Raw genomic sequence first — 24394 nt, 5'->3', positions numbered from 1 at the left:
TCCAGCTTCGCACTCGTCGTTCGATCATCTCATCTGCTGCTCTCGATGCTCCGACCTTAGGTGCGATGATCGCTGCTATCCCTTACGTGTGGACAATAGACGCATCTCCACTTGTAGTCTAATCCCTTTGTTGGCTGCAGATCAGCTGTAGCAGCGACGGCGATAACTCTCCAGGGTTGTAGTTTCGGAAGGATGGGAGTTTGAGAAGGGTATAAGAGCGGGTTTTCACGACAAGGTTGCATCAATTTGGTTTTCCTCTTGGCTGTTTGAAAGTGGCAACATGCACATTTTCCCCACCGGACGTTTGAGTTCTCCTGTGGCTGTCTTCAGGGTCATGACTCTAACTACGTTGTCTTCACTCGGGTTTATAGCGACGATTCTTCCCATTTTCAAGCGGATCGAACAGGAAGGTTATCATCTGTAATAACGACGAGCTTGCCTACTTCAACGGGAACTGCTGGCTTCCATCGCTTGGTCCTAGCTTGCCGTTGACTCAAGTATTCTCGGCGCCACCTAATCCAGAAATGTTGTAATTTTTGCTGCATCAACTGGTAATGATTCAGTCGATTCGGTGGAATGGTCGTGAATTCAGGGTCGTGGAGGGCCTGCAGCGAAGAACCGGCTAAAAAATGTGCTGGTGTCAAAGGTTCCAAATCGTTTGGATCATCCAACATCGGTGTCAACGGACGGGAATTCAGACAGGCCTCAACCTGTGTTAGTAGTGTGGCGAAATCTTCCGATGATGTTGAGGTCTCTCCTATCACCTTGATGAGATGGTTCTTAGCCGACCGAACTGCAGCCTCCCAGAGTCCTCCAAAATGTGGCGCACTTGGTGGATTAAAATGACACGGAACTCCATCCTTAACTAGTTCGCTGGCGATTCGGTCACGATGGGTACGATCTCTTAGCAAGCAGTAGAGATCTACTAGTTTGTTCCGTGCTCCAACGAAGTTCGTACCGTTGTCGGAATAGATGTCCGAACACTTTCCTCTCCGTGAAACGAACCGTCGCAAGGCTTGCAAAAAACGATCCGTCGAAAGATCGCAGACCAGTTCCAGGTGTACTGCTTTGGTACAGAGGCAAATGAATACCGATACGTAGGCCTTCACTGCAGCTCGTCTGGTCGGATGTAGACAGGGCCGAAGTAATCTACTCCTGTTTTCGTTTACGGACGTGAAACAGTGACGCGGGATGACGGCAATTCACCCATGAACTGCTGCATTGTGGACGGTTTCGTTCGGAAGCATTTCACGCAACGGTGAACTATCTCCCTTGCTACATTTCTTCCACCGAGTGGCCAGAATTGCAACCGGACTGCTCCCAGCAGCAGTTGTGGACCAGCATGTAGTAATTGCTCGTGAAAGCAACGGAGAATCAACCGGGTTAACTGGTGCCGTGCTGGTAGAACTGGAGGATGCTTGGTGCTCTCCAATTCCTCGGAATTCTTCAGTCGACCTGCTACTCTGATTAGTCCATCCTTGCAGACGAACGGGTGAAACCACCTCAACGGGGACTTCCTCGATACAAACTCTCCCTTCGATAAAGCCTTCCATTCCTCTGCGAAGACCTCTCGTTGAACGTTCCGGAGCACTGCGTTTTCAGCAGCTTTGAGTTCTGCAGCGTTGAGAAATTCATTAGCTGGACGACTTTCTGTTGGTATTCGTAGGAGTTTCATGAGTCGAAGCCAGTATGCTGTTCGTTCGACAGCACCAGACCATGCTTCTGGAGTTTCCTTCAGCCAGTTCGGACGTTCCCACCAAAGTTCATTGTCGACGATATCTTCGGGTGACACTCCACGCGATATTAAGTCCGCTGGGTTGTCTGTACCAGGCACGTGTCTCCATTGCCATCCCTCCGTTAGCGTTTGAATGTTTGCCACCCTGTTGGAAACGAACGTAGTCCATGTCCAACGCAGCACACATGTTGAATCTGTCCAGAAGAAAGTCTGAACCGCTAACCGAGTAGAATCTTTGACCTTTTCATATAACTGGGCCGATGATAAGTAGGCACCACAGAGCTCTAATCGTTGGATAGACTGGCAACGGAGTGGGTCCACCTTGGATCGGGATGATAAGAGTCGAACATTGATTGTTCCGCTGTAATCCTGACTTCTTATGTGGACGCAACCACTTATTTAAAGCATCTGAAAAGCAGTGTATTTCCACTAGTACTGCCTTGGGAACGATGACACAGCGATCGACTCGAATTTCATTCAACAATGGAAGTTTTTCGTGAAATTTCCGCCAATTCTCACCCACCATCAAAGGTACTGGTTGATCCCAGTTCAACCGATTGCTGTTCTCGTTCTCGTTGTACGGCCAAAGCTGCTGCATGAAGATCTTGGCAGACGAAGTCGTGGCACTAATCAATCCAAGCGGATCGAACAGCGTTTCGATTAGTGACAATATTCGACGTTTCGTCAACGGGACACCAGGTTCAATCGGAGCAACTGTGAACTGGAATCGACGGGTATCGGTAATAGGCATCCACGTTAGTCCTAACGTTTTGACGGATTGATCAGAATCCAGGTTGATTCCTTTAGGGTCTCGAAGAGCCAAGTTTTCTTCGGGTATGCCTTCCAAAACTTCGGGAACATTGCAGGCCCACTTTCGGAGCTTGGAACAAGGAAGAAAAGGAACAAGAAGAACACGATCAAGAAAATGAGATAAAAGATGAAACTGGAGCAGTAGGAGGGGAGAGTTCGTAAGAAGAGGAGCATGAAAAACTGCAAAAACAAGCAAAGAAGCAAGTAAAGAAGAATTTAGGAGTTATCCCAAAGACCACACTGATCGAAAAAGAGGAGGAAACAGAAAAACTAAGGAAGAGAATCGTTCAGCTGGAGAGAAAGAGAGTTGTATCGTGTCTGTAAAATAGCAGAAGAGAACCTGGACAAGAAACTCGAAAATCAGCGAGAGCAATCAATGAATCCCATCCAATCCCTTGGATCCAAAAGGGTTAGACGCTTTTCAACAACCGATGGAAGACAACCGTCGTTCGGCGCCACTGAGGAAGCCCAAGGAAACAAAAAGCGGGGTTGGCACAGGTCCAGGGTGCTACAAGCACTACTGGGTTGACGGAGCTGGAAGCGGTTATGACGAAGGCAACAGATGGCGTGACGATCGTTCTCCAGACTCGAGAGAACACTCATGGGATCCGTTAGAGGACAGGGGTCGTAAAGTAGACGAAATGTACCAGACTGACCATCGACAACGTGAACAAATGGGTAGTAGGTTCAGAGATCCCGTTAACCAAACACCCCATCGGTCTTATAATAAATTAAGATATAGCGGAGACAGGCAGGAAGAAATGTATCCACCAGCTGACTATCAGCTTGACTCATTCGAATGATTGGACAACTTTGGCAATAGATCGAGTAATCGATTAGACGATGGCAGAGACAGGAACCGAGAAGATTACCCACCGCTGGGTCATCGGCCTGACCCAATCAATAGGTTAGACGACTACGGAGGCAGAAACAGGCGAGGTTATCAGCCTCAACATCGGATAGCCGAAATGGATATTATAAATTCAGATCGCCGAATGAAAAAATGGCATTTAACTTTCAGTGGAGATTCACGTCAGAGGTCGTTGGAAGATTTCCTACACAAAATTCGCAGGTTAGCAACGATGGATCGGTTTTCGGGCGACATCCTTGATCAACGAATACATACCATCTTGCGTGGTGGAAACTTAGAAATGAGACGTTCTTAATGTTTAAGATGGAGGTAGAGCGTCTGAATAAACTGTTGAGCTGTCCTCTGGGTCACGAGCGACTACTTGAGATAGTGTGGGACAATATGCGGCCTCATTACAGGTCTAGGCTGGCGTGCAGAGATGTAGAGAACCTACGCATGCTCGAGTACTACGCTTATCGTATAGATGCAAATGATCCGACATTGAGACACCATAGAGAAGATACGGTGAAATCGACGAATGTACTTACATTTCCGGGTTGGATGTAGACACTCCAGTGAAGATACAAAAGATCTCCAACGAGCCATCTATACTCTAAATGCTGTGCCTGCAACCCATTTGAGAACGTCCGGTACGAATTGGAAATCCTATGGAAATGCTGAAATCCACATCAAAGAATAGCAGTTTAGCCACAAATCACGTTTTTACTTTGCTCATTCTGCCAACTTCTTTGGGAGTACCTAAAATTCTCTTTTTGTTCATATCTTCGGATTCAAATTTCCGATCGAAAATTGAATAGTGTGGTTTTTCGAAGAGGCTTAATAGAGTCCACCCACAAGTAAAATGTGTGGATTTTGGATAATTTTGGAGAGGCTTTGAATGTACTGACTATAATAAAACCAAGAATGTTGCTCGAACTGTAAAAATTGTCTTCATCCAGATTCAATTTGCACCTCTAAATGAGGAATGAAAATACTACAAACGTTTGAAAAAAAAATCTACTTACCTGGTGTGCCTTAAAAATGTGGTGCGCCCATCAGGTTCAAATAGTTTGGTTTTATTTGGGCCGTCTTATGTGCATAAGCGTTCGAGTTTCCGATACCTTCAGGATAGTAGATTTCGGGAAAATTCTTTTCGGTGAAGACAACCACGCTTCAGGCTAGTTCCATTAACTTTAGGAAATCTGCAGAAGCTTCTCAGTAAACCTTGGGCAACTCTGAAAACTTCTGGGCTCGGACTGCAGGGAAGTTTCGAAAACTTAAGTTAAATTTCACGAAGTTTGTCGAAAACTTCATAGAAGATCCAAGAAATTCTCGGAAGTTCAGAGAGTTTAGAGTTCTTTATGAATCACGCAACCCATTAACTTCACGAAAATTGTACGAACTTTAAACAAGTTCTGAGGAATGAAAGGAAATGCCAATGTGCTGATGGCGTAGTGGTAAGCGTGACTGCTTCTCACCAAGGACCTAAGTTCAATCCCAGTCGGCACCGGCGGGATTTTCTGAGGCATAACATATCTGATCACGCCTTCCTTCGGAACGCAAGTAGAGCCGTTGATCCCAGGTCCATGAATTGATGGGTCGACAGGTAGAGTCCAGGTGTGGGAGCTGTCTTCCTGACTTCAGTAGTATTGGTACTCAGTACAAAAAACAAGATCGTCGGGACACTCAATCGTCGGAATAAACAAGCTGGCATGGAAATGCCCAAGCAACATTGCAAGTTTTATCGAGGTTGTAAAGCATTCTACAAGTCTAATTCGTGGCCTACAGAAGAAAAGAAGGACTCTGGATGTTCATCTAATTGCATACGTAGAGGTACCATACGTGTTTTGACCGCATTGCTCTCTGGGATCAACTAACGGAACAAGTGTATGCGTAATTTCCGATAGATGTCACCATTAGCAGGGTGGCCAGTGAATTTTCATTTTGAAATTCCCGGGTTTTTTCCCGGTTTTCCTGGTTCAAATCTTTAAAAATTCCCGGTTGTTAATGTTCAGCAAGATTTGGAGAAAAAATAATTAAAATGTGAGCTTTCGAAAATTTTTCAAGATCTCAGATTTGAAAAAAAAATATATCATACTTATGAGTTGTGGAGTCATCATTGTCACGCTTTGAAACCTGGAAGCATTTTAAGAGCTATAACAAATTACAAAACAATCTATAGAATCAAGCGGATTTTTTAGTAAAATTTAAAAGAATTCAAAGTGTTGATTTCAAACAAATATTGAGAAGGATTCCTACACAGTTTTCGAAGGAGAAGTTCTGAGCAGAATTCCAGAATTATTCTGACATGAAATCCTTAAAAATTGTTACAGGAATTTGGAGGGATTTCTGTGGAGAAGAATGCATGTTCTTAATAAAATTGTTAGGAAATTTTAGAAGATTTAAAAAAAAGTAGTGATAAATAAAACTTTGCGGAAATTTTCAACATTATTCTGAGGAGATTTGTATGGGGATCGTGAGAAAAATGACGGATGACGTTTAAGAAGAATTTCATGGGAATTATGTTCAGAATTCAACAAGAAACAAAGTTCTGAGAGTGTTTTTGCAATAATTTCAACCCTAGTGCGAAAGATTTATCACAGAATTGCAAAACAAATTGCTGATAATTATAAAGAAATTCTTTAAGGAGTTTCTAAATAAAATTTCAAAAGATCTCTGCTATTTTGAATAGAGTTAAAAGAAATTTTTGAACAGATTTTCAAAGGAATCGAAGTCTCCGGATAGGCTCAAGGAAATTCTAAGAAGGATTTCAATTAAATTCTTAGAAGGGGTTGCAAGGAAATTCCAAAAATTATTCAACGTTAATTATTACGCGGAGTGTTTTCTGGTTTATTTCAGAACAATTTCAAGATAATTCAGAGCAGAATTCCAAGTTATTTCTAAAATTCATATCATGAGAATTTTGAACAACGAAAAATTAAAACCCAGGAAAAGAATAATTCAGTTTCGGTTTTTTTTTCTTTAAATATTTGTTTCCCAAGTCCAGCAAGATCAATATTTTCTTTTAAGGACCATGCACTTTACATCTGAAATTGAAACGACAAAAATCAATTTGCAATATTGCTGAGTGATTAAATTGTAAAAAAATAAGACGGGAAACTGAAGAAAATTATGCAGCGAATAGACCAAGACATTCATTTGGTAAAGGATAACTCTGTTTTAATGGTTTATTCTGAAATTCTGGTGTGAAATTTTGTTCTTATATTATACACACCAAGATTTTGTTTTCGTGTTCGGTAAATTTTACCGAAATCAGAACAGCTGAACGTTCGGTAAAACTTTGACCTTCATTTTAAAGGCTATTGAACTTGAAAATAATGTCAAAACATGGTCAACCTTGCTTAAATGATCAAATCTTGTCATTTTAGTGGAGATTAAGTTTCAAAGTAGCTGAAAAGCAATTGAATTGAATTGCATAAATTTTACCGAACAGTTCAGCTGTTCAGATTTCGGTAAAAATTACCGAAGTCGGCGATAATTTCTAAGTGTGTATGGTATGTTTTGTTCCCGGTTCTCTCGCCGAATTCCCGGGGTTTTCCCGGTTTTCCCGGTTGCTTTTCAAATTCCCGGATATTAACATGGTAACATGGTTAATTATCTTAAAATTTTGCTCAGAATTATCTTGGAGTTCACCTCTCATTTTTTTTTTCTATAAATTGCTTAGATTTATCCCTAAAATTCTCTAGAAATTCTTTTCGAAATGCGCTTGGGACTATTCTCGGAATTCACAGAATTCCTTTGTAATTGTACCCTCTTAATTCGATTCCCTTGATATTTTTCACAAATCCTGGTGTCCTCTTCACAATCGCCATGAAATTTTCCAGAGTTCTAGTGAAAACTCTATTGGAAAATTTCAAAAATATTATCTGAAATACCTTGGTGTTATCTCCAGAGTTCATTCTAAAATCTGCTCAAATTTGTTTTCTAAAATTCTCTTAAAGGATCTTCAAAGTATTATGAAAATCCTTGGGGGTCCAAGGGTCTTAATTTTTTTTCGAAGGGAAGACAATGAATTTATTTTTTGTCGTCGAAATTCACGTGAAACGTTTTTTTCCGGCTTTTTTTTACGATTTTCTCGATTTTCCAGCTCACTGGTCACCCTGCATTTTAGAGACGAAACACTTGCCTTTAACCCCATTATATTTTTTGCTTTAAGCACATTTTGAGACCCTAACTCGCAGGCGGAATCATTCATTTTTGTTGTCTTTATCAGAGAGATTTTTAGCCGTTGGCTAGTTAATCTCTAAAAAATAGGGGGTCCCAGAGGGGGGTTCTGCCTGCTAATTTTGTTACGGAGTTGGCTTACAATTTGCATGTACTCAAATAGAAGCAATTAAAACAGATTCCACTAAAATACTAACAATACAGGCAACGAGAAAAAAAAAACAATCTGGTACATCAACGTTAGGTAGGGTTTTGAAAGATATCCACTCTGCTTCCCAGGCTTCCCAAATTTTGCTGACTATCCATCGCTTTATGTCCTGTAGTGGCACTTCGTCGGTGTAACGGGGGCCAGCTGGTTCAGTCCCTGCCAGGCTGTCGGCTTCGCTATTTCCTGGGATACCGCAGTGTTGGGGGGTGTGGCCTCAACGATACCCTGTATCCAGGGGTGAGTCGGGATCTCAGATGTAAGGGCTTGTATCACGCTGTACGAATCAGATAGCACCAGTATGGGCCGGTCCGAGGGTGTTGTAACGGCAACAAAGATGGACGCAGCTTCGGCGGTAGGCTGCTACTCATCGGTGCTGAAATTCCGACTACTCCAATTCCGACCCCGGCTCGGGAAAGCGATCCGTCCGTGTATATGTGGGTATGGGTTGGGTAGTCCGAACCAAGCAGTTCGGCTACTGTTCTCCTCAGCGCTGCAGAGTTATCTCCAGCCTTGAACCTGCTCTTTATCCGACTCTCGATTTTTGGTGTAGGTATGCGCCAACTTTTGTCTCCGTACCAGTGGACCTTGGCCACTGGGGGGAGCTCCGAATTGGCAGTCATGCGGAGGAGTCTGTTCTCCTCATCGAGGAGGAAGATCCTGTCATTTTCGGAGGTCATTGCTGTAAAGGTAGCGGCTTTCGTTGCAATTGCTGCGGTAATACGATGGTGGAAGGGCAGAATACCCGCTTCGTCAATGCGAACGGAAGTGTTGAAAGTTGGTGCTAGTATCTGCACGAGCTTTTCGGTGGCGATGCACGTCATCTCAAGACCGTACAGTAGGCGACTATCGATGACGGCACTTGCAACCTGGAAACGAGTGTCGCGATTGTTAGACCGGTAGAGACGAGAGATGGTGCGGATCAAGTTGATCTTGCTGCGGCAGTCGTTCTTGATCGAATTAATGTGCTGCTCGAAGTTGAGGGACCGGTCAACAAGTCTCCTTCAGTGGTATGGGCTGGCTTTGAACTTTGATAGGTGGCCTGCTGACACGGTGCCGGGATGGACACACGTGCAACTTGACGCTTTTGGTGGCCGAAAGCTGAAAACCTACCGCACTGCCCCACCTGGCTACAGCGGAGACTGCTGCCTGGGCCTTGATCCTGTTACGTGCTGCTGTTGGGCCGGTAGTTACGATAAGTACATCGTCAGCATACACGAAAATGTAAACATCCTTCGAAAACTCCGTTCATGGTCACAAGGAAGAGGGTAACGGCGATAAATGAACCTTGTGGGACGCTCGTCTTTTCTCTGAAAAGCTGGGTTGCCAACTGCCAACTCTGAAAGAACGATCGGTCAGGAAATTTTTGATGAAGTGGACCATGGGTCCACACAGGCCCCAGTTGACAAGCTGCTCTAAGACGAGAGGCGTTCACGTCCTGTTGAAGGCCTTCGATATATCCAGCGAGACGATCTCGGTGTGGAGACCGCTATCGTTGGCACTTTTGAGAACCTCCCCCAGGAGAATGCCTGGTTGATGTCCGAGTTCCTAGCGTCAGAAGGAACAGTGAAACTTTCGATGGATGACGGCAAAGGCTTAGCTTTCCGCTTGAATTCGTATTCGTACTTCTCGATGGCTGCGGGATCGGCAAAGTACGAGCCGAGTTCATCCGCTACAATTGCAGAGTCAACCGCTTCACCGTTAATTTGTACGTGGAGCGGTGTCATGCGCCGTTTCCTACTGAGGCCTCCATAAGTCGGCCGAAGACTATGACGAATTCATTCCTTCCAGAAAGTCCATCCAGCTGGTTCGTTTGGCGATACGGAATTCTTGCCGGCATGGATTGTGCGACTCACGGTAGTGACGGAGAGCGTCCTCACGATCGGGATGTCCGATAGGAAGGCGCTTTACACGGCGAAGTGCTTTACGTCGGGCCTTAACGGCTTTTCTCGTATTCATTCGTACTTCATTCCACCAGCGTAGCTCTTTTCGCCAGGGAACGCTGCTGGTCTTTGGGATGGTTGCTGTTTCCGCTTCGTATACCACTTCTGAAAAGTTTTCAATGCTGTTCGGATTACGCTGTAGTAACAAGGACTGAAAGGCTTCACCATAGCTAGTCCGCTTTTTCATAGCGCCATCGGGGCCTCCGAGTTGCCATCGGGAAGGTGGCGGGATTCCTTTAGTGGGAAACCGTTAAAACAGCGCTTTCACCTCCAACATTCTGAAAGTTACTTCTTCTTCTTATTCGCATTTTCAAGCTTATTGCTTAGCGCATATTAGCTTATTGCGTGCTCTCAACTTAGTGTTCCAAATGCCCTTCCACAGTTATTAATTGAGAGCTTTTGATGCCAATACCAATGCCCAGGGAAGTCGAGAAAATTTCCAACCCGAAAGATTCCCTCGACCGGACCAAGAAACGAACCTGCCGCCTCCAGCTTTACTGACTAGGCTATGAGGCCCCTATTCTGTAAGTTAATTCCATCTAAATTGCAATAGCAGCAACATAACACTACTAAAACTTCACTGATAAATTAATTTTACGAGCTAACCAGGTTTTCAATGAAGGCCTAGAATACTAACTAAATGTTTAAAATCTATGCAAACTGGATTGCTAAGTAGCTCATAAAATTTGCAGGAGAGCTAGGAATACATCAAGCTGGCTTCACAACGAAAAGATAAACTGATGATCACATTTTTGTTGCAAGAAGAGTATTGGAAGAGCGTTAGATATAAGAAAAGCAGTTGATACAGTTAAGGTTCAGACTCTTAAGGATATTCTTTTAGGCTTAGATGTTTCCTCATAGATAGAATTCTGATATGCGTTATAGACTAAATGACTAGGGTATTTTGGGTTAAATGTTTCGAAAGAAATTTCTGGCGTATGCTGATGACTTATTGATTATTGCTAGGAACTTAAAAGAGATGGAGACAGTATTGAATATCCTCACACAAGAGTTTCAGAAAGTGAACTTAAGTATACATTATGATAAAAGCCAGATTATGTTTAGATATCCCAATAATAAAGCAAAACAATCAGAAAAGATGAGTATGTCTAACATCAGCACTGAATAGAAAATTTGACCAAAAGAGGAAGATGTAGGAGTGAATTGAAAACTAGCAGAATGGTAGTAGATTTTTGTAAACCGTTTCATCCGAGTTGGGAGTTGAGGAATAGAGGAAATGGATGTAATGTCGGCCTAATTTGGGCCCATACATAAATTCATCAATCGACTAAATTTTCAATAGCGACCAAAAATATCCATCAGAACCGTAGTTCATGTAGATAAAATTGATAAATAGCAGATTTTTAGCGATGAACCCAATCTTAGATCCATAGGCGTAGGCCATTTCCCTTATATACAGTCAATGTAAGAGAAAAGAAAAATCAAAATTTAACGCTATGAAATTGCTCGATGGTGAAACTATCAACAGAAGAGTTAGAGTAGGTAGGATCAGTTATGACGGTCACATTTTGAGGAGAGAATATAATCATCCCATCAGACTAGCATTCAATAGGAATTTCAAAAGGAAAAAGAAGGACGCCCTAGCTTAACTTGGAAAAATTCATTAGGTCAGGGCTTAAGTAGTAATTCAAGTATAAATCTTTAACACTGAGAAGGGGAGGGACCACCAGGGCACCTAATTGAAGCGAAATGGATGGAAGAGTGGGAATGCCAACTCCTTGTCTTTAACATTTCGTGAATAAAGGGCAAGCTCTTCTCCCCACTCCTTGGGACATCCTCCTGTCGGATTGCTTGTTTTTTGACCGGTTGTATGATTCTGCTGTTGGAAGGAGATTCTCAATCATCCCGTAGGATCTACCTAATCCGTTTTTAGCCCTTCGTCGAACAGCGAGGACAGCCTATTGACAGGTGCCTTGCTACAATGAGTGGTAGTTCCATATCATCAGCAAAATCATCAAAATACCATTTTATTTGAATAAGTTTTTCTCAACTTACAAAAATGCAACTCTATTTAAATTTTAAAATGAAAACCATCCTCAAACTACACCGCGAAATTAAGTTGTTTTAAATTAGCGAAGTCAGCTATATTTAATAAAAAGTTTCGGTGATTTAAAAATATGCCCCTGAATTTGAATAAAATTCCCTGAGATTCCCTGATTTTCCAGATTCAATAATGAATTCCCTGATATTCCCTGATTTTCCAGGTTTTTTTTTCAGGTAGTCGACACCCTAGATTTGGCACATTTATCTGATTCTGGTTAAACGTTAACACCTATGCTAAAATGCCTTCCGCTACAATACACGCATTTACAAATTCCAAATAATAGGCTCATAAATTTCTCGCATGTCACATTTGTCTTTTCAATCTATGATTGGTTCGCAGAATGTACTCAAGGGCATCAGTGATCGAGATCCGGTTTCAAGTTCATTTGGAAGCATCGCGAACGTGCGTGTTCAATGACTAGAAAGGAACCCCAAATCAATATCGAACCAACCAAGAGTATGACTGAGCTTTGACCACCCCGAAAAGAGAGTGACTCTTCTCAAAATATCCCCACAATTATAAAGCCATAAAAATGAAGACCTTTCCCCACATTTTTCCGTGCGTCTTCTCCGCCCACCATCCACCAGACAGCAGCAGCAAGCACACACGCAAGCACGCCGTCCAGAATCAGCCGGTCAATCCCGTTCGTTGCGTACTTCACACCATACGTCTTCGCAGACACGGCATCGAATCCAGTCGACGTCATCGATTTTTTTTTTTTCTATCAATGCATTCTCGATTCGCACTGTATCCAAAATCGCTATGACGACGACAAAGCGGACCACGGGACTCCCGAGAAACGGATATAATTACGAAACACACCCACCCACCACCCACCAGCCAACCAGCCACCTTCCCCGTGTTCGGGGGGTCAGTTCGGGATCGCTCGCTCTCTCGTCGCTTTGGCGAGAAGCATGGAGCACCGCGTGATGGGATAGGATAGGTGCGAACATGGGTAGCAAAACGGACATCAAGAGAGCGAGCGGAACCGTGCACGCGTTATCTTCGCGGGACCGCCCGTTTGAGTGTAGTGGTGAAAGGTGATTGTTATATATACGATCGGTGGCACGAGAGCAGGGCCATTCAGTTCCCCGAGTCGGGCAAAAGCGTCCGATCTGAAAACCGAAAGAGAAATACCGCGAACGTTGCACAGTACGAGGCATAGCGAAACGAATCGAACGAATAGAACTTTTTGGTGGAAGCGATTTTTTATTTGTATATCGCCCAAAGTGGTTCATTAATTGAGCGGAACAAGTGCAGTGAATTGATATGTGTCTTCACAAGATGGGACAGCGCGTAACCGGATTGAGCGATCAGCTGTTCGGTGAGCGGGTCCTGGTTGAGTTCTCCGCAGTGCAGAGGCAAGAAGAGGCCTGCAGCGGGAGAATGCCGGAGAAAGTGCAACCGGAAGTGCAGTCGAAGGTTGAGGAGGAAGTGCTCTATCGGGATGTCCTGGTTGGTGCCACGCAAGCCACGCGGCAGTTGTTCGATTGCTGCAAGGAGCTGGCAGTGCAATGCCGCAGGAGTACCGCTTACAAGTAAGTCCAGACGCAAATCGCGAACATGTCAATTGAATTATCCCTGTGTTATCACCTTGAAACAAAACGTTGTGCAGCAGTGATGCACAGTAGCGACACGCGAAGCGGAGGTGAAAGAGTGCGAGTGGAGAGGGCAGTGCGAAAATCACGTACGCCACTCGAGAGTTCAACGTCAGAGTTTTGCGCTGTCCTGCTTGCTCGCCATTTGTACCTCCGCTGGTAATTACGGGTTCTACAGCAGCCAGGTTTTTTTTTCCCTCGGCACACGACCGTATGTCGATGACCTATCAATATTTATGATGCTTCTGAAGTCACTGAATTCTAACCGAAATGCGTTCTCTTCCTTTTTTTCCAGAATCCTCACCCATACCACGCAACCATCGCATGCGATCTCGATGCTGTTCGTCTCCTTCATTCTGCTAGTGCTGTGGCCCAACTTAGTAGGGCAACCGTCGGTCGCAGGCAATGCAGTAACTACCCCTACCTCTACCTGCCCCGAGATACAAACCCGCGCCCATGTGCTCGTATCGTTGGCCTACTTCGGTTCCTTCGCCATGCACTTCGGTGCCCAGATGTGGATGACCTTCGTGTCCGGCCTGGCGCTCTACTTCAACCTGCCGCGACATACCTTCGGCCGGGTTCAGGAGATCCTCTTCCCCAAGTACTTCTCCATGGGAACCGCCCTGAGCGTCGTGACCCTGCTGACCTTCATCAAGATGCAGCAGACAGCGCACCCGGAGCTCCGCACCACCGCCTTGACCAGCTGGGACCCTCTGGTCGTGCTTCAGCTCGGCAGCTTGGCCCTTTGCGCCGCGCTTGAGCTCGTCGTATGGCTCTACATGGCTCCACCGATGCTTCGCTTGATGCATCAAAAGTATCACTTCGAGTCGAGCGAAACCGTCGGCCAGGAGGTCGGCCGCTTCAGCGGAGCCGAGAACCCACAGCTGCGCAGCTCCAACCACTACCAGAGCGTGCACAAGCGCTTCCGGAAGATCCACATGGCGACGGCCATGGTCAACATGGTGTCCCTGCTGTGCACCTTTGTTCATCTGCACTATCTGGCATCGCGAGTTCAGCTGCTGTAAGTGGGGACGGCCATTTTGTTTTCGGTGCCAGCCTCCCCCTCCCGATGGTTGTGTTCTGTGATATTTGGGACGAGTGTGAGCGAGAGATGGAACGAGTGCGTGTTGCTACGCAGCAGTCGAAAGCCAAAGTATTATTGCGGAAAAATTCCAACCCCGGAGTGACGGAGAAGGAGAAAGAGAAAAGAGACAGACAGAGAGAGAGAGTGAGAGTAGCAGTATTAAGGTGTTATTTTCCTTTGTGTTTTAGCGATTAGTATGCGCGAAATCGAGGATAGTTGGATCGAAAAGAAAATCAGAGAATCTAGTCGTTTTTAATCCCCCTGCTGGGCAGAGTAAAAGAAATTGTTCAAACTGAAGTCGGTTTGGTTCACGGTTCAGTAGACTACTTCAGATCCTGCGCAGTCGACGAAGCCAAGTCGACTGTCTTTAGTAAAAAAAAAACAAACAAAAAAGCACTGAATTTTTGGAGATTATTGCAAAACTGTAGTTCCCTTTAGTTTAATTAGATGTTAAGGACTAATGTCAAGTTATTTATTGCAATATTCGAAAATATTCATTCGTCTATCAGGAACGATCTATCCGAGTGAGCAAACAGGGAGGTCTACTGCGTACGGCAGTAGACCATTGCGGGAATCCAGATCTGAAGTAGTGTTCCTTAGAATGTATACGTAGTTAGAATATTCAAATCACAAATTGCCATACGAATAAAGCGCAAATATTTATTGTTACGTCGCAGACACGCCCTAGCTATAAGTAGTTCAAAACAACTAGAAACGAAAGCTAGGACAAAAACACAAACATAACTGTGGTACGAATTTAATTCGACTCCCCTGGCACCCCCTAGAGGTGCAGGGGATAGGAGAGTGGGGCCATGTGCTACCCTACCTACTTCTAAATAAACTAGAAAAGATGCTTTTGAAACTAACCCAAGCTGCGTTTTCAATCAACCCGTTCACACATTCCCCCCACTACCGCTGATAGCGCGCAAAATACTCCGACAACGGCAATTAGTGCCGTACTAGAATTGCGTGACGATTACTGGTTAGCACTTGAATACTTTCCCAGCGGAATTTCGCTATCAAATTGCTTCATCTTGTTGTTGGTTTTGATCGCAAACTCGTGATCGTTCGACGTCATACTTGCACTGGCGATGCTTTGTCTTTGTCGCACTTCTCCGGCGTGCGGCAGGCAGTAGATTCCGCCGGTGACAATTAACAAGCCAGTGTTGACAATCACTTTTCGAGTGTGCTACGCATCGTTGCGGGGGTTCGATCGAAGATAGCGGGAACAGTGTTGGGAAGCTTGCGGATTACGACGATTGAGCTCACGTAGGCAGTTGATTCGAATTTTGAAAGATTTATCCCCACGCATAAAAAGGGTTAAGAATGTCTGTTCTATAGTCGCTATATTTATAGTCTGGCGGATCGAATCTCGGTAACCAATTGAGCTGTCAAATACACTCATAAAATAAATCACATAACCGGTGGAAAATATCCATGACATGAATCTTATGTGTCCAATGAAATTTACATGATTAATCACATATACTGTATTATGTCATGTGATGATACAGTCAGCTTTCGCTCGTTGGGCTAAACCTGTAGTCCACTTAGTGAAAGACTTTCGTTAGTTGGGCTGAGCTATCAACCGATTGTTTATTATCATCACAATCCTTTAGCAACTGTCCCAATTATTCGTACATGAGCCCATCGAAAAATAAATTGCACTGTCAAAATTGACGTTTGACTTCGATTTAGGTGGGCTATAGTCCAACTAACGGTAGCCCACCTAAACATAGCCCAACGAGCGAAATTTGACTGTATTCAGATAAAAATCATTACTTTTGGTACTGAAAAAATACTATGTGCGTTGCTAATAGAAACTATGTGAAAACTTTTTTCAGTGTAGCATAACCAATCGAGCACATCACGCACGATCAACAACAGAAAAGAGCACATCAACTTTTGCGAACAAAACTTTGGAAACCTTTTCCAGTGACTCAAGGCTTGCCTACGCAAACCAACACCATCATCGGATTGGGGAAAGTTTCCTCTATCGGAAGATGCCGTTAATTTGCGTTCGATTGGCGAGGAAAGAACTATCAAGGTTTTGTTTATAAAAGTTGTTAATACCTTTTCAATTGTTGGTCTACAATAAATTAAATGCAAGCTGAACATTGCATTAGATCCTAAGTAACATTGACAGATTCTCTTCGTCGACTTTCTCTTTGTATCCTCACGGCCATGTAAAGACATTCCCAGGTATTTTCGGCACACAGATCGATAGAAGAAACTTCTATCTAGCACGTAATACGACAAACACAACAAGAAACAGTTATGTGCTGAAGTTATTAACGAAAGAGAAAGTCGACGAAGAGAATCGATCAATGTTACTTAGGACCTAAGGCAATGTTCAGCTACAAAGGTTTTTGATAGATCGAAATTCTATCCGCCAAACTATAAATATAGCGACTTTAGTATACCTATATAAACCTTGAAATATAGTATTCTCCCCAACAAATCACTCAGTATCAATATTTGGGAAAAGTTTGGTTTGTTTTCAAGTTGTACAGTAGAACGGTGAAATCTCGCGCAACACGAGAAAAGGGCCTATCATTGTTGATCGATTCTCTTCATCGATTTTCTCTTTCGCGAATAACCCGACTGCAAATGCATTTTCCATTGAATGTGTTGTTTCAGGCGCAAGCTAACGTCATCTTCTGTCCAACTGCGCTGCGAGTTAAGCGAGAAATTCTCGATGAACATTTCAAATGGTCATATCTGCTTTGATCGATTCTCTTCATCAACTTTCTCTTGTCATAACCACTGCTATGCAAATAGATTTCGCGCTAATTCTACCACATAGTTTGATAAAGGAGGTTCTTATCTAGCGTCCAAAACGTCAAATACAACAGGGAAAGGTTTTTCAGATGAGTTATTAACGAAAGAGAAAGTCGATGAAGAGAATCGATCAAAGCAGATAGGACCATTTGAAATGTTCATCGAGAATTCGTTTATATAGCCATGGTAAACCAAAGAGAAAGTCGATGAAGAGAATCGATCAACGAGGGCCCTTGTCAAATGTTACGCGAGAAATATTTACACTTACAGGGACAGGGACCGTGATATATCTCTCTTGTCAATCATACGATGTTACTTCTTTGATAGCGGTAAGCTCCATCGAGGATAATACGCGATTTAATCCGGATTTTGGGAAATCTGGATTAAATACTTATCCTCGATTCGGTAACCACCAAGAGAGGATTAAACTATGCAAGCACGCATCCATTCTTTCTCATATTATAGAGAGTGTCTATGTGTAAGTGCATTCGTGAGAGAGCTGTCAATCAACTGATAGTTCTGAAGTGCATTTTGTGAATAGGTCGTATGTAACAAATGTTAACAAATTGACATTTTAATGCTGCCAGACAATACTCTGCCTACTCTTCCTAAAGACAAAATTTAGGCCCGCTACCTCATTTCTGTTTCATTTTCGCATCAAAAAAGTATTTGCCGTATGTGCCAACTGATCAAAACATACCTCAATGTTACATACGACACCTAACTTCCATAAGAGTGCCAATCGTCGTATGGAAAAAAATAATTGACAGACAAACAGACACAACACTCACAATCACATTCATCGCAAATAATGTTTTAGTTGGGAATGTGCTTGTATTTGTCATGGTGGTGCCACTGAAGCATTGAGCAAGCCACCACATTTCTAACTTATCAGTGATGCCAGTTCTTTTTCACGTCTAGTTAGTAGATATCAGCACTTGAAAATGATAAGTGGTCAATGCATCTGACTGGAGACACATACCACATCTGACGAATACAAAAAAAAAAGTTGTTAAATATTGCATCAAACTGCTGCACATTAGTCATTCAGTTCAGAATTCGAGAACAAATCATGTTGATGACTGTAATATTCTATCAACTTTTACCAGTTATTGATGTTCAATACTTCATCATGAATATCATTGATTATGTATCATGTTACATTGATACATCTACATTTAGAAAGGGCACTAATAAGTCATGCATTACCTTGTTTAAAAACTTGTTTCCAGCAAAAGAAAAAGCACAATTAACAAACCAAACAAATCCCTAAAAAAAAGTCTTAGCTTCTGTGAATTTTTACCTACGGATCCGTATTTCTGCAGAATTCAATCAAATTCGGAAAATTCGTAGAACCGACATCACTGACTTCCATCTGTTTTGTTTTTATTCAACACAGCTGACGCGTTGACAGAACAAGGGAAAAGCAACTAGTGAAAAAAATTGCATGAACGAGGGATACTCCGGTTGCAAAACAATGCTTGGGAAAGTGGATGATAGCTGGTGCTAGTGCGCATGCAAAATACGCTTGACGATATTTTTTGGAGAATTTTCTTCTAAGTGTTATGCCTGTTTGTCTGTGGTATAAGCGTACTTACAACCTGTTGTTTTATCCTAATAAAAGTGCAAATCGAATAGTTCACTCATAATCGCCAAAAGTGCAGGAACTCAGCGATGAGTTAATTTGCCTCATGTTTTCCCAGGTTTTTCCAGGATTTTTCAGGGAAAAATTCCCGAATTTGAGAAAAGTAAAGATTGGATTCACTCAGTCCATTCGTACTACTCCGAGACTGAATAAAATTTTCGTCAATTTCCTCATTTTCCGGCAGGTTTTTTAGGTTTTCCACAGGAAACCGTGAGACAAATTTTACTCATCGCTGAGTTCCTGCACTTTTGGCGATTATGAGTGAACTAAACTCAAATTTGATTCGTTCTCATTCGCCGTGTAGTGTGATTAATTTGTTTCCTATTCAATGACTACAGATTTCCTGCAGGAGGTACTTGAAGCTAGTTATGTAAAAATTCTTATGTGAACGATCACTAATCAGTGATCGTTATTGACGGGAGAGAGAGAATGGGAAAAGGGAGAGAATATGGAGTAGGCAGTTCAGGCTTGACAACGATGCGCTGAATGCACCATTGAATAGGTGAAATATGATCTTGAAACTTTTGGTGTCAAGTCAGAATTATTGTGAAACAGCGGGAAGTCATCGCATTTGTTGCATAATCAGTTCGATGGCATGAGAACGATGTGTGGTTCATTTTAGAAATATGGTTGCTAGCTGGGAATGGGCGACATGTGGAATGCATATGCTACAACTAGACCTGTGCGCCGCCGCCGCCGACGATTTTCAGTTTCAGTTGCATTTTAGCTGTAATGAGATTTTTCAGCCTTGGTTGTGAGAATGTAAAAATACGAAGTTTGCCTTTCCATCGTAGAAAAAAGTTTGAAAATTTCGGAAGATATCATTCGAAAATTGCGCCAATTTGCAGCCACCGTGGATGCGGAAATGTACCGCAAATTTAATGGTAATTGTTTTACATTCTGTTTTATTTAAGATGAGGCAGAAGGATACTAGCCGACTCTATCTTTCTCTCGATCCGTTGAGAACACCGGATTAATGAAACAGTCGACTATAGTTTCCTTCTGCCTCTCCTATAGATCCTGCGCATCGGTCTCGTCTCAGTTACGCATTTGATTTTTGAGGTTTTGTTTCCCATTCACGACGACTTTCGCGATGTCGAATTTGAATTAAAATAAAATTCCTTTGAATTTTATGTCGATAGATACTTCCAGAGGAAAAAACTTTTCAAGTGATTCGTGGCAATACTTTGGAAAAATGATGTATGCTAAGAGTGACGTGAAAATATCTATAGTGAAGGAGAAAGTGTTCTGCTCGCTTTGCATGTCAGAGGCTAAGAAGAGGCCAGGTGACACCGAGGTCCGGAATTGTAAGTCGAAATGGATAAAATAAACATACAAATCTTAACCGATATCGAAGAATCTGGAAATTGGCTTGTTATGGATGAGCAACACTCGTTATCTAGTATGGAGGAGGAGCTAGATGCTCAACTTGCGAGTTTGTGTGAAACGAATATCAATGTTCAATTTGACGGTGGACCTAAATAACCCGCATAAACGCGAACCATTAATTGACCTTACCTAAAATGGTTAAAAATTGTTTATAATCCCTGCTAAACTTTAACTGAAATGGTTATGGAACTTTACATGAACGTTTAATGATAAAGTTTCAACCTTATGTATTATGGTTTTTTGGAACTGGACCTTACAAATAATGGGTTGTTAAGAACCATTACCGTTCCAAATTCTTGTTTTCTCCATACATTTTCGGAAAGAGAACTATATTAGAACCTTTTAACTTATGATTTGAGAACTTTAATGGTAATGGTTATGGTAGTCAGTAAGGTCCACGAATGGTTTTGTAACATCGATCAACTTTATGTGGAATATATCGCGAATTGGTTGCCTGTAATTTACTGATTACCAATTCACGATATATTCCACGTAAAGTTGAGTGATAATACAAAACCATTAATGGACCTTACTGATTACCATAACCATTACCATTAATGTTCTCAAATCATAAGTAAAAACGTTCTTATATAGTTCTCTTTCTGAAAATGTATGGAGAAAATAAGAATTTGGAATGGTAATGGTTCTTAACAACCCATTATTTGTAAGGTTCAGTTCCAAAAAACCATAATACATAAGGTTGAAACTTTATCATTAAACGTTCATGTAAAGTTCCATAACCATTTCAGTTAAAGTTTAGCAGGGATTATAAACAATTTTTAACCATTTTAGGTAAGGTCAATTTATGGTTCGCTTTTATGCGGGAAGCCCCAACACTTAAAACAATCAGCATAAGACGTTGGCATTACTTACTTAAGATGATGAAAAGTCAGGAACTAAATAGAGCTGGCGTGAATGCTTTACTGAACCATCTTAATAAGCACAATCTCATATTCACAGCACATGAGTGGGTGGTAGTTGATGACTTGTGAAATTTTCTTGAGCCGTTTGAGGTGAGTTTTTTTTTAAGTCTTTGTTCTGAAACTATAATTGTAAACTATTGTTGCTATTCTCGAACATTTGAGTCTACTAATATGTTCCATCTGACCGCTTGGTGACCATATAGGCTTTGAAAATTAATATCCAAGCAGTGCATTGAAGATCAGATGTTTGTTTACTGATACACTTGGCATTCGACAGCTGAGAAAATAATGTTTGATTTTCACCTAGCGAACGGAGTTCACTAAATTAAATGCATTTAAAAAGCATCCGTGTACATCCAGTAAATCATGACATTTTGAAATTGCATCATTTTGGCAGAAAATTTACTTTAACTGAAAAATTGTCTCAGTTAGCGGACAAGTTAAAAACATGCCAGTTAAAAGTCGATCATGTAGCGAACGTCTAGTGTGAAAACCTTCATTTTAGTTCCTATGTGATTTTACTCTAGTCTGTTTCTGAGACATGGTGACATGGTGGTGGTCAAAATATTGTAGTAAAACTCCGTTTTGGTTTGCAGATTATAGTAACCCTGTTGTCTGCTGAAAAGAATGCAACAGTTAACATTGTCATGCCCTTGCGATCTGCGATTGCGATTGTAGCTTGTATTAGCTTAAAAAAATGGGGACTTGCTTGCCATCACACACATGAAGCTTAGGATTAAGGAGCAACTGAATCGAAGGTTTCCTGTTAAGGACCTAATTTTGATTTCGGATTTACTTGACCCTCGATTAATGCATTAAAAGTGCTCGATTATCAATTTCTTGTACGTACTATATTATATGAATTTCTTGTACTTACTGTCAAGGACAGTCAAATGAAGTCAAGGACATTAAAAAACGGATATCCAAATGGGTTTCTAATTGGTAGCTACATCAGATAAATGCGATGAACTTCCTTCTAACTTATCTTCCTCGTTGCTCAGTCTTGCTATGAAACACTCAAACGTTGAAGATAGTGCGAACTCTGTCATCGAGCAACAGTGGACCGCATTTTTGGCTACGTCATACCCGAACAACGTTGTAGATGGAGATATTCTCTGCTTTAGGAAAAATAGAAAGCTTGGTAGCTTTGGTTCGCAAGGTATTGTGTGTACCCGCCAAGTGAACGAGTTTTTATCATAGCTGGGCCGACCGTATCTTCACGTCGGTCAAGCATCCACCATAACAATGTGGATAAAACAATCTTAATTCATGACAATTACAGCATTTGCAAAAATAGATTTACTGACGAGGATTGGATTTACATAAAAGTGAATAAGTGACTATTATTAACAACAAGCTGAAATTTTACCTTTTTTCTATATTTTACAGGTCCAAGCTTAAATGCTATTTTTTGGATTTATGATGCTATGAGATATGTTAATGATAATTGTTATTTACATGATGCAAGAATAGATGATAAAGTGTGTGTATGAGACATAAAACCTGTCAATTTAGCTTTCAGAGAGTTACAATAGCGATTAGCTGTAACAATAAGCAACGTGATGAGTGAGCAATCAGCGATCATAAAATCGCTAGTTGTGACCTTCTGATAGCAAAATTGACAAAGTTTATACGTCACACAAAGCAAAAAAAAATGTAATCTCGATCAATGTAACTCAAGCTGATGTATGAAATAATGATGTAATAGCAAAAAGCAGATGCAATATTACATCAATGGATGTAATTTTGTTCGCAAAATCGATGTACATCGTACAACGTTATATTACACAACCGATGGATTGACCTGGTTGCAGCAGTTTGGATGTAATATTCAACAACTTTTTTTCTGTGTACACAAACTTTTCCACCACAAATTAAAATTATCATCATAGTATCTCATAGTTTCATAATTACGAAAAATAGCATTTTAGCTGTAATGAGCCTGTCTGAAAGACACCATCTTCAAATACATAAACAAAAAATTATATGACAACACTGCGCGTACATTCAAATATGTATCAGAGTAACAAAAGCACATCTTTTATCGCTATCAACATATTATCAACATATTATGCTCAATAAATGAAAAAAAAATCGTAGGGCCCATTAAATTGTTACGTAATGCAACAGATTGCTTTTCAATACTATTCAACTCTACATAACGTACTTTTCTTATACTTAATAAAAGGGTTGTAACACTTTGCCATACAAATCCTTCCCCTACAAATTTAATAAGCACTTGGCATACATTTCTAAACAAATTCTGCATACACGGCCGATGAGAACTACTCAAAATTTTATAAGAGTTACTCATATTTGAGTACAGGTTACTCAAATTCGCGAAATCGTAGGTCACCCATCAAATGTTTCAATTTTCCGATGCTTTTACGAGGAAAACTTCTCGAATATGAGGAAAACTGAATCTGGTTTTAGTCTATCCACTAGTGCACTTCTAACCTGTGTACAATTTTCTTAAATTTTCCCCATATTTAAGAAGTTTCCCCGGGAAAGTGTCGCAAAATTTATTCACACTATGAGTGTGAACGTTTTAGCGATTTTGAGTAATCTGAACTCAAATATTGGTAGCATTTTTTGTACATGTACGATTGGCTTGAAGAGTATTTTTTTTTAAATAAACTCACGCCGACCCACGCCGTCACGCCGCCACCGCAGAAAGCAAACGGCGTGACGCCGCCACGCTGCCACCGACAGAAAATAACATATTACGCCGCCGCCGAAAATATTTTGATCGGCGCACAGGTCTAGCAACAACGGGATCAACACTCGCTGAAACCAGTCGCACGAGGTACTCAAAAACAATTTTTCTTTGTACTCATTGAGTTTTAGTTATTAAAATAGAAGAAAACGTTCGAATTTAGATACCCCTCGGTACCTAGTACCCATTTTGTGCGTATTCTTGATTCATTAAAATTATAATATCTATGAAAATTCTCTAGAAAACCCATAACATTACTCATGGCAAATATTAAAAATTAACAATATGAACCACTCCTCTATTATCTTCTTCTTCTACTTTCAATTATTTGACGTCGGTCTCTGTTCCGCAATCACGGACATCGATTGCCATCCATACCTTACCTTACCAACCAGGCTAAGACCTTGTTGTTCTCTGCTATCCAAAGAATTCGTCTCCACTGTACTCGATCCATGGCCACACTTC

At 41.7% G+C, this 24394-nt stretch overlaps 2 protein-coding genes across 8 annotated transcripts in view; one reads left to right on the top strand and one right to left on the bottom strand.

The window, feature by feature from the left end:
- LOC135712667 (uncharacterized) overlaps nucleotides 1-24394 on the bottom strand; it is a 269423-nt gene that overhangs the window by 130932 nt on the left and 114097 nt on the right. The gene's annotated exons all lie outside the window — the stretch shown is intronic.
- Nucleotides 12902-15146, top strand: LOC135712665 (transmembrane protein 205-like). Its single transcript, XM_065235609.1, has 2 exons — nucleotides 12902-13331; nucleotides 13687-15146. Exons 1-2 carry the CDS (start codon nucleotides 13063-13065, stop codon nucleotides 14414-14416), a joined length of 999 nt encoding a protein of 332 aa, XP_065091681.1. The 5' UTR covers nucleotides 12902-13062; the 3' UTR covers nucleotides 14417-15146.

This window comes from Ochlerotatus camptorhynchus, unplaced genomic scaffold, assembly GCF_037179485.1.
Source record: "Ochlerotatus camptorhynchus isolate MF236.1 unplaced genomic scaffold, CSIRO-AGI_Acam_v1.1 ptg000500l, whole genome shotgun sequence".
Lineage (NCBI taxonomy): Eukaryota > Metazoa > Arthropoda > Insecta > Diptera > Culicidae > Ochlerotatus > Ochlerotatus camptorhynchus.
The sequence above is the reverse complement of the archived record's forward strand: the minus strand, read 5'-3'. Positions and strand labels throughout refer to the sequence as shown.

Bases quoted from the DNA above. Each gene is read 5' to 3' on its own strand.
- LOC135712665 (XM_065235609.1), top strand. From the start codon at position 13,063: ATGTGTCTTCACAAGATGGGACAGCGCGTAACCGGATTGAGCGATCAG. The intron at 13,332-13,686 runs GTAAGTCCAGAC...CTTTTTTTCCAG, and splicing joins CGCAGGAGTACCGCTTACAA to AATCCTCACCCATACCACGC.